The 11,063-nt window shown below is 36.2% G+C and overlaps 1 protein-coding gene across 3 annotated transcripts; it reads right to left on the bottom strand.

Moving 5' to 3' along the window:
- Positions 1-227: 227 nt before the first annotated feature.
- Positions 228-7,583, bottom strand: mb (myoglobin). Of its 3 annotated transcripts, none has more exon segments than NM_001362389.1 (4): positions 228-1,208; positions 3,568-3,787; positions 4,424-4,513; positions 7,455-7,583. In NM_001362389.1, coding segments are annotated over 3 exon segments (444 nt in total). In that variant the 5' UTR covers positions 4,507-4,513; positions 7,455-7,583; the 3' UTR covers positions 228-1,067.
- Positions 7,584-11,063: the final 3,480 nt, after the last annotated feature.

Genomic DNA, 11,063 nt, shown 5'->3' with positions numbered 1-11,063 from the left:
TTTTTGTTTGATTGTTTTTTGTTAGGTACACACCCATCTCATTTGAACTTGCACTCTGTTTCAGAGGCTTGCATTTGTATTAAACCCTTGTGTAAATAAATAACCAAAAATCCATTAAATAAACATACCCTTGACTATTAAACTCTGAAGTGCTGAAATATTAGAATTTTTACAATTTATTTTACATTGTTTATTGAATGAGTGATAAAAGAAGACAAACAGTCCAGTTTTTCAGCAGCTATAAGCGATGTTTATTGATAAGTACTGCTTTCAAAAGCAAAGCTTAGCATACCATTCATTAAGAAAAGTTAATACAAGCAAATAGAGAAACAGATACGTTATTTCTGTGGCCCTCCAAAGCATCATTAAAATTAAAAATCACAAAACTTTAAATTCAGTAGTCATCTTTTCAAATTAAAAGGGATTTTATTGTGCAATCACTGAAGTGCATTTCAAATACATCGATTTTACACCTGCGACTCCTCCCAAAGAGCTTAGAATGACCAAGAGGCGACACTCCATATAGGACATTCCATTGCAACAGCAGCGCTCAGCAACAGCCGGTTCCGGTTCGCGATGGCAAGCCGCAGCTTTGTTATTTATTTATTTATTTAAAAAATGCATTAAAGCTGAGATGCAACCTGAAAGACGATAATACAACACTTACTATCACAATCATCAGCACTTTTAATAGTTTTTATTTTACAGACTTATATTATGCTGCTGTTCTATTGGAGTTTTCATTTCAGAAGGGCCGCCGCGCCATCTAGTGGCTGTTTACCTAATTGCGCTAGAGTGTCGCCTCTTGGTGATTCTATGCTCTTTGCTCCTCCTGAGACCCTAACGAACCATTATGACGTCATCAGATCAGCTGACTTTCTGAACGCGACGTGATTGGCTCTGCTCATTCAAGTTTTCGCGCTTCAACGGTTTGTTTTTTTCTGTGGAGAATGTGTAAATGTACTAGCTGCACTGTAACTTCTATTCACTAATGGCAATAACAAGATAAGCGCTTTATTTATGACTCCCATTTGAGATCTGGTTGAGCGTGTGAAGTTCAGAGCGTTTTAACCGGCAAATCCGATCTCCTTGTAGTATCCGTCGATGTCCCCGATGACCGCATCCATGACCCGCCTCAGGGCGCCTTGACCGGCCGCGTCCAGACCCGCCTTTTCGGCCATCACTTTCACCAGCACCTCGGTGATCAGCTGTGGACAACAGAAAAACATGACAGTCCGATGCTATTTTTATCCCCTTTCTTTTTACGAGGGAATGAAGGTGTTGTGCCAATTATACTTGAGGTCAGTGAGAGAGCAGCAAATGAAAGTGAGAAGAGATTTCCACACCGTGTGTCAAATGCTATTGGGTTTCCATCCTCATTGACACCATTGTTTATCCATCATCATCGTGCATTCAACATTGTGATTGTGCCTTGTGTTATTAGCCTAGTAACGTTTTAATATCAATTGTCATCGGTTTCAATATTGAGAAATGCTTATTATAAGGTGCTATTTCTCAGACAAAATCTGCTGTTATATTCTCATTTTGGATGATTTAGATTAGATGTATTCACATTTCTTAAATATTTGTTTATTATATTGTTTAAATTGGTGTGTTTTAAATGTCCTTTTAGAACTTATAAATGCTTTTGAATGTTAAATTTTTAGAAACATTATTTTTTATATAAATTAGATTCAATATGCATATACTTTTACATTACTTTATATTATACTTTTACAGGCTTTCATACCAATTAAGAACTATATAACATATATATTATAATTTCTAGTAATATTATGTGAAAGTATTATTAATCTATTTGTATAATATATAGTCAGATTCAAATTCATATTCAAAGTCAGCCAGTTCTGTCTTAAAGACATTAAGCTGCAAAAAATTGAGACAAAATATAATATTGGTGTTAAATTTTCAACATAATCTGTGATATTTCATATCAATGCCATTTTTTATGTACTAAAATTCAATAATATAATTTTAGTTTTCAGTGCTCAGCTTTTATAAGTACATATATACTCACAAATCTATCTTGAACTCATTTTTTAAATAGGAAGGTATACAATATTATATTATATTTGTGCATATATATTAGATTAGTCAGTACTGAAGCCAAATCTGGAGCTTATCTAACAAAATAAATTACGGTAAATTACGATATAAAAACTAATTCACCCAAAATTTATATGTTATAGAAAAATATTAAATACTAATCTAAAAAAAAAAAAATCAAGAGAAGCAAAAAATTAGTTAAAATTTTGTTGGTTGTAATTTTTTTTTTTTTTTGCAATATTTTGTTTAAATTCAATTGTATTATCTTTGAATTTTTAAACATGTTCGGTGACTAATATATTATTTTAATAAACAAATCTGTTAAATATATCTTTTGTTTAAATGCTCCAAAATGTTTTGCCTGTATTCACTAAGAAATTTATAAAAATACTTTCAATTTCACTTTCAAAATGGGATGTACTCAATTATGCTGAGCACTGTATATATTGAGTATATTTAGTTTAACTATATATATATATATATATATATATATATATATATATGCCTATACACAGCCATATCGCACTGCTACGAGTGCGATATTGCGTTTATACAACAGTTTGACGGCAGAATTGTGTATATAAAAACTAAATCAAACATGGAGAGTCTCAAAAACCCTTTTGTATGAGGAACTACTTCCTTCCGCGTTGGATTCAAATCATAAGCTGACAGTTAAACAGCTGAGCAAGCATCTTTTAAACTTTAGATCTGTAGTGTCTGCTTTCTGCTGGCTGTATGTGGGCGGAGTAATACACAAAGGGTAAAGAGGCTGTACGGGTGCTGATATTACTTAAATATATCACGGCTATCAGCCAATCAGATTCGAGAACCAGACAGAACTGTTGTATAAATATATAAATATATATATATATATATATATATATATATATATATATATATATATATATATATATATATATATATATATATATATGCAAATAAGTTAAAATGTATAGCATATTATAATCCTATATAATAATATAATACTGTTTTATAAGAATTCATCTCTCATTTACTAGTTACACTGTAAAATAATTGCAGCGTTCCACACAATTCATTCATGTTGTCCCAACGCAAATCGATTAAGTTAACTTATAACATTTAAGTGGATTACACATAAAGCCACTGAGTTTCCCCAAAAAATCTCATAAATTGTGTTGTTTCAGCTCATTTTAAATAAGTAGCTTAAACAAGCAGCACATTTTTATTTATTATTTATTTTTTTTGTGTAATTTAAATATACAGTAAAAGTCTGAATTATTAACCCCCCTGAATTAATAGCCCCGCTGTTTAAAAAAATAAAAACTGCTTTTATTCTAGCCGAAATAAAACAAATAAGACTTTCTCCAGAAGAAAAAATAATATCAGACATACTGTGAAAATTTGGGGGGTTAATAATTCTGACTTTATCTGTATAATGTATATATAGTCTTGTGCTAGGTTATAGTTCAATGTGGATGCTTAGACGAGCAGTGTTTAGATCAGAGAGTCCTGCTTTACCCTGAAGTTGTTGAGGGCCACTTTGTGAATGTTGGCGTGTGTATTGGCCAGTGGTTTGAGCAGGGCAGCGTGGTCTCCTTTGGCCTTCAGCAGTTCGCCCAGCTTCTTGAGCACGGTCGCTCCATGAGCCGCCACCGCCGGGCTTCCCGCCAGATCACCCTGAGAAATCCCAGAAAACTTGGGGAAGAGCTTCAGAGTGTCTGGATACTCCTTGAACAGACTGAAGAGGGGAGAAAAAAACATCAGACTCAATAGCAAACCATTTTAGTTCTACGTAGGGCTGCACGATATATCACAAATAAATTATCGCGATAATAGTATATGCAAAACATGTATCGCAGACAAATTATGCATGGGTTGTTTATCTAAATTTGAGGCTAACTATTGTTAGCCCCGCCTCCCCCAGTTGCTGTTTAGCTATTGGCTGGCAAGGTGAACGCAGAGCTGAAATTAAACACTAGTGGGCGGAGTCGAGATGAGGGGGAAAATGACAACAGCCAATCAGAGTCAGAATATCTGTGGTTTTCACTCATGTTTTAAAGATCAAATGTTTGCTCTTAGTTTTTACATCTGAATTAGAATTAATTTGATCTATTTGACCTTTTTATTTTAATGTCATTCAAAAAAATCCAAGTTTTCCAGTAAAACATATGCTGGATAAGTTGGCGGTTCATTCCACTGTGGTGACCATCGATGAATAAAGGGACTAAGCCGAAGGAAAATATATATTTAAAACATTGCTAATAAAAATAGGCATTTTATTACAAATTTGTTACATCATAATAAATACAGTCATTGCAATACTCAACAATAGTCGAGCAGCCTTAGATCTAGTAGTAGAGTTTGAGGAACTAACCGGTTGAGAACTTCTCCTCCGTTAGCCGCATAATCGGCCTCCACGGCTCCCCAGCACTTCAGAACCAGATCATGATCAGCCATCGTCTGTCTGAGGAAACATAAAAACACACACACCTGTCTTCAATATCGGGGCTTGTGTGAACACGTCAGGCATCTGCAGTCGTTAAACAAGCGATGTATGGATGTGCCCATAAAATGGCATCACATGAGCTGCGGTTCACCCATGGCGGGTTTTAAAGAAATAGTTCCTCCAAAAATGAAACTACCTCAACGTTTACTCTTGCTCATGTGGCTTTAGATTCATTCTTCTGTTAAACACAGAAGAAGATACTTTGAAAAATGCTCGTTGCTGGCATCCATTGGTTACGAAAATGACTATAGAGATCAATGGTTAGAGGTGTCAAACATTCTTCAAAATATCTCAGTTTGTGTTTAACAGAAGAACAAAAACTCTGATAGGTTTTCATCAAGTAAAGGGTGAGTAAACGATAGATTTTTCTCTTTTGGATGAGGTGTTGCTTTAAAAAAACAGAAGAGGAACCATATATGGTAACATCCTTTACACTCAATACAGTAAATAAATTTTTTTAGGGCATAAAAGTTTAAATGTCCTGGATTCTGATTGATTTAACTCATTTTTTCAACATTATTAATTAATTGCTTCTCTCTGGTAGGAGATATAGAGTCCGTAAGTTGGTTGAACTGATATAATCAATGCTTTGTACCAGTTTTAGTGGGTTTACTTAACAAGAGTTTATTTTTTCCCACTACTGGGTTGCAGCTGGAAGAGCATCCGCTGCGTAAAACATATACTGGAGAAGTTGGTGGTTCATTCTTTTGTGGTGACCCCAGATTAATAAAGGGACTAAGCTGAAAATAAAATGAATGAGTTTATCTTATTTAGCATTATGATTATTGTAATTACTGTATTTTGTGTTGTTTGTTTGTATGGAATGTCTGCAGCAATATGCTGATGCCCATAACAAATTTCCTGTCAAGAACAACTGTTTAAATGCCTTAATAGAAAATACTGACGATTCTGTCTTCTCAAACATGATTCAGTCAAACTCAAAAGAAGATATTTTGAAGAATGCTGGAAACTGGTAGCCACTCACTTGCATAGTGTTTTGTATGGAAGACAATGGCTACCTGTTTTCAAAATATTGATATTTATTGAGTTTGACGGAAGAAACTTGTAGAGCGAAAAAATTTTTTTTTTTATTTTTTATGCAAACTGTTTGTTGTAAGCATGAAAAGCTGTTTATAATGAGTGTTTTGCATGAGGTTTGATGAATATCATAACACTTCTGACCTTAAACGAACTCTTTTCTGTTTGATAGTTGCAGGTCTGTGGGTTTTTTGGCTATCATCGCCAGTTACTTTTTAAAGTAATGCATTACAATGCTGAGTTACACCCTAAAAAGTAACTAATTGGGTTACTTAGTTACTTTTTATGAAAGGTAATGTGTTGCGTTTAGGCATGGGCATCACGGCTCTGCTGTGTTGTGGTTACTGCTCTAAATTAAGTTCTTTTTAAATGTCGGGGTAAAAAACTACTTTTTTCCCTTTTGAACACAGTATATTTTATTTTGAATAACATTTATATTTTGGAGCAGTAAACATGTCATGCTAAATTAATTATTGACTTCTGCTGTCATTTGTTTTGAAAACAGATTATTATTATTTATTTAAATTTTTGTACAATTTAAAACGGCATCTTTGAATATATTTTCTGCTTGAGATACAGCTGTCCTAAAAAACAAAAAAATAATAAAATAAAAAAATAAAAACGTAAAATAAAAAATCGTGCACATACCTTGGGAACGATATTGCAGAAAATTTTGAGGGTTTTAAACCTTGACTTTTTCGAACCGCAGTACACCTTGAAAACGGTTATCATCCCATGCCTATAGCTGCGTTACTTTTGAGTTACTTTAAGCATGATTCAAAATTATTTTAATTCAACAATTTATTTTTTAAAAACTGATTAATTCAGTTAAAAAGTAACCCGGATTACATCTTAAAAGTAGTAAAGTAACTCAAATATTCTTACGTAATTTCTAAAAGTATTACGATACTTTACTCATTACTAAAAGTACCATTATGTGTAACTTGTTTGTTACTTGTAATGCGGTTCCCCCAACACTGCTCATCACCGATACAAAGTAACTGTTAATCTCTGCAGTAAATGTTCACTAATCAGCCTCGTTTGGCACAAATTCACTGAAGTATTTCTGCAGTTTCGGGCTCCAGTGATCTGGAAAGCTCAGGTCACCTTGAGGACTTCAGTTTCAGATACCATCAAACACTGCGCCACAAGTGCAGACAGAGAACAGGCTCATAAACGAGTTGCTTTCCACCTCTATTTCACTTTCCCAGATTAATTTAGCACTTTTTTGATATATTGTACATGTTTTTTCAAACTTTATAAAAGTTTTTACTTCACTTTCTCATTGTTTATCTGTTTAATTTATCTATTAAAATGATCATTCAAATTTTTTTATCGTACTATAAGTCTTTTTAATTACTTTTGATCACAGTTTAAGTTTTAATTGAGATTTTCTCAACAAATATAAAAAAAATCTATCATTGCATGTTTTTTTCTTTAGTTTGAGCTTAAAAACTGCTGTGAAAAATAATTAATTACATTTTATTCATCAAATTTAACTTAAATTCAGCCGCAAACTAATTGACTATTTATTAGCACTGTCTACTCAATATTTTTGAACATTTTTAATATGAATATAGTTTAATATAGGCATTATTATTCTATTTTTGTCCCTCCCAATTAACTTCAATGTACACTTAACACTTAATTTAGGTTTAATTTAACAATTATTCACTTTAATTCTGCATAAAACTGCACATTTACTCTTGTCAAACTATTTCTAGTACTACAGAAAACTATTTAAAAGTATTTTTAATTTTCTTACACTCATAGATTTCATTTTCTTCATACACAAATTCCTAGACACATTAAACAAACTAATAATGATCTCTATGAAAGACAGGTGGAAAGTCTTTATAACCTTCTGAACGAAGTATGCTAGAGTCCAGTGAAGGTCTTACCGCGGTGTTTGTCCTCTGTGAAGAGCGTGTGACTGCCTGTGGCTTTGGAAAAGTCTCCAGATAAAGTCAGATCATCAGTTTCTCCCCACATTGACTTTATATACAGCATCTCTGTGACATCACCACCTCCAGCCTGTCAATCACGCTGTCCCTCTGCGTGTCTTGAAATGTTAACCACACCCCCTTCCATTTACCCCATCAGAACACACAGCCCCTCACTTACAGTCAAACACACACACACACTCCCTCGCTCTCTTTTTCTGAGTCAAACAAACACACACAATCATACACACTGGTTGGTTTTTGTGAATTGTGGGGACGTTCCATAGCGTACTGGTTATATTTTGCAAGTTTACACTGACGCACACACACTCATTCATACACAAATTGCCACATACACTCTCACATACTCAAAACACACACAATCTAACTTATACACACTGACACACACACTCATTCATACAAAATTTGCCACATACACTCTCTCACATACTCAAAAGCACAGACACACACTCATTCGCACACATGCACACACAAATTGTCACATACACTCTCTCACATACTCAAAAACACACACTAACTCATACACACTCTCTCACATTGAGACACACTCACTTATACACACATTAGCACACACACACTCATTCGCATACAAATTGCCACATACACTCTCACATATTCAAAAACACACACACTAACTCACACACACTCACTTATACACACATTAGCACACACACACACTCATTCGCATACAAATTGCCACATACACTCTCACATATTCAAAAACACACACACTAACTCACACACACTCACCTATACACACATTGGCACACACACTCATCATGCGCACACAAATTGTCACATACACGCTCTCACATACTCAAAAACTCACACATACACACTCATACTCGTACACACTCTCTTACACTGACACACACACTCACTCTCACACAAATTGCCACATTCACTCTCATACTCAAAACACACTCACACTGACACACTCATTCACACAAGTTGTCACATACACTCTCATATACTCAAACACACATTCTCACACACACACTCTTACTCATACACTCTCTGACAGTCACACACTCACTTATACACAAATTGGCACATACACTCTCACACATACTCAAAAACACACACACTTAACTCACACACACTGTCACACACTCACTTATACACACATTGACACATACACACAAGTGGAAACACTCTCTCTCTCAAATACTCAAAACACACACTAACTCATATACACACATACACACTCATTCATACACAAATTGCCACATACACTCTCTCACAAACTCAAATTCTCACACACATCCTCACTCATACACGCATTGACGCATACACATGCTCATTCACAAACACTCTCTAACTCATACACACACTTCTCCACTGATTGACACACACACACTCATTCAAACACAAATCGCCACTCAAACACACACTCTCACTTATATGCACATTGACATATACTCTCTCACATACTCAAACACACCATCTAACTCATACACACATTGCCATACACACTAACACATACTCAAACAGTCTTACTCATACACACACACTAGAACATACTCTCTTACATTCTCTCTCACATACACACATTCTCTAACACACTCACACAGAAGCACATTCACTCTCTAACACACACACACACACACAGGCTCTGCAACACAATCTTTCTGAGATTGTTCAGATATCATCTCTGTTTTATTCCACAATCCCCAAGCACAAGAACACACAAAGACAGCGGTACAGCAAAGTCAGTGCACTTTTCATGAAGTCATTTCAACATCATGCGAAACATTTGTCCTTTCATTTATTTCTCGTCATCACTTACAATCCTTCTTAGTTTATTTGGGCCTCACCCACATGAAAACAATACTATAGTACTTTATAGCAAATACTGTTGTGTATCGTTGGCGACACGGTGGCTCAGTTATTAGCACTTTCAACTTAAAGAAAGAAGGTCATTGTTTCGGGTCAGTTGGCCTTTCTGTGTGGAGTTTGCATGTTCTCCTCATGTTGGCGTGGGTTTCCTCCGGGTGCTCCGGTTTCCTCCACAGTCGTGTGAATGTGAGAGTGTATGGGTGTTTCCCAGTAATGGGTTGCAGCAGGAATGGCATCCGCTGTGTAAAACATATGCTGGAATAGTTGGCGGTTCATTCCGCTTTGGCGACCCCTGATCAATAAAGATATGAAGGAAAATGAATGATATTATATCATTCACAACACCATGGAAGCTACATCATGCTGTAGTGAACTGATAAACTAATTAATACTGTAGTAAACTTCAGTTTTTACTTCAGTCAGTGTCTTGTGTTTTAGTTTTCACTCAAGGGCCACTTTATTAGGTACACCTGTCCAACTGCTCGTTAACGCAAATTTCTAATCAGCCAATCACATGGCAGCAACTCAATGCATTTAGGCATGTAGACATGGTCGAGACGATCTGCTGCAGTTCAAACGGAGCATCAGAATGGGGAAGAAAGGGGATTTAAGTGACTTTGAACGTGGCATGGTTGTTGTTGCCAGAATGGCTGGTCTGAGTATTTCAGAAACTGCTGATCTACTGGGATTTTCACACAGAACCATCTCTAGGATTTACAGAGAATGGTCTAAAAAAGGAGAAAATATTTAGTGAGCGGCAGTTCTGTGGGTGCAAATGCCTTGTTGATGCCAGAGGTCAGAGGAGAATGGCCAGACTGGTTCCAGCTGATAGAAAGGCAACAGTAACGCTAATAAGCACTCGATACAACCGAGGTCTGCAGAAGAGCATCTCTGAACACACAACATGTCCAACCTTGAGGCAGATGGGCTACAGCAGCAGAAGACCACACCGGGTGCCGCTCCTGTCAGCTAAGAACAGGAAACTGAGGCTACCAGTTCACACAGGCTCACCAAAACTGGACAATAGAAGATTGGAGAAATGTTGTCCGTTCTGATGAGTCTCCATTTCTCCCACATTCGTATGGTCGGGTCAGACTTTGGCACTAACAACATGAAATCATGCATCCATCCTGCCTTGTATCAACTGTTCAGGCTGGTGGTGGTGTAATGGTGTGGGGGATATTGTCTTGGCACAAGACATTAGTACCAACTGAGCATCATGTCAATGCCACAGGCTACCTGAGTATTGTTGCTGCCCACGTCTATCCCTTCATGACCACAGTGTACCCGTCTTCTGATGGCTACTTCCAGCAGGATAATTCGCCATATCATTAAGCATGAATCATCTCAGACTGGTTTCTTGAACATGACAAAGAGTTCACTGAACTCAAATGGCCTTCACAGTCACCAGAACTCAATCCAATAGAGCACCTTTGGAATGTGGTGGAACGAGAGATTGGCATCATAGAAGTGCACCCGACAAATCTGATGCAACCGCGTGGTGCCATCTTGTCAATATGGAGCAAAATCTCTGAGGAATATTTCCAGTACCTTGTTGAATCTATGCTGTGAAGGATTACGGCAGTTCTGAAGGAAAAAGGGGTCCAACCCGGTACTAGTAAGGTGTACCTAATAAAGTGGCCGGTGAGTGTAGATGTATCAGTATG

This window comes from Danio rerio, chromosome 1 (genome assembly GCF_052040795.2).
Source record: "Danio rerio strain M-AB ecotype USA chromosome 1, GRCz13ab, whole genome shotgun sequence".
In the NCBI taxonomy this organism is placed as follows: Eukaryota; Metazoa; Chordata; class Actinopteri; order Cypriniformes; family Danionidae; genus Danio; species Danio rerio.
The sequence above is the reverse complement of the archived record's forward strand: the minus strand, read 5'-3'. Positions and strand labels throughout refer to the sequence as shown.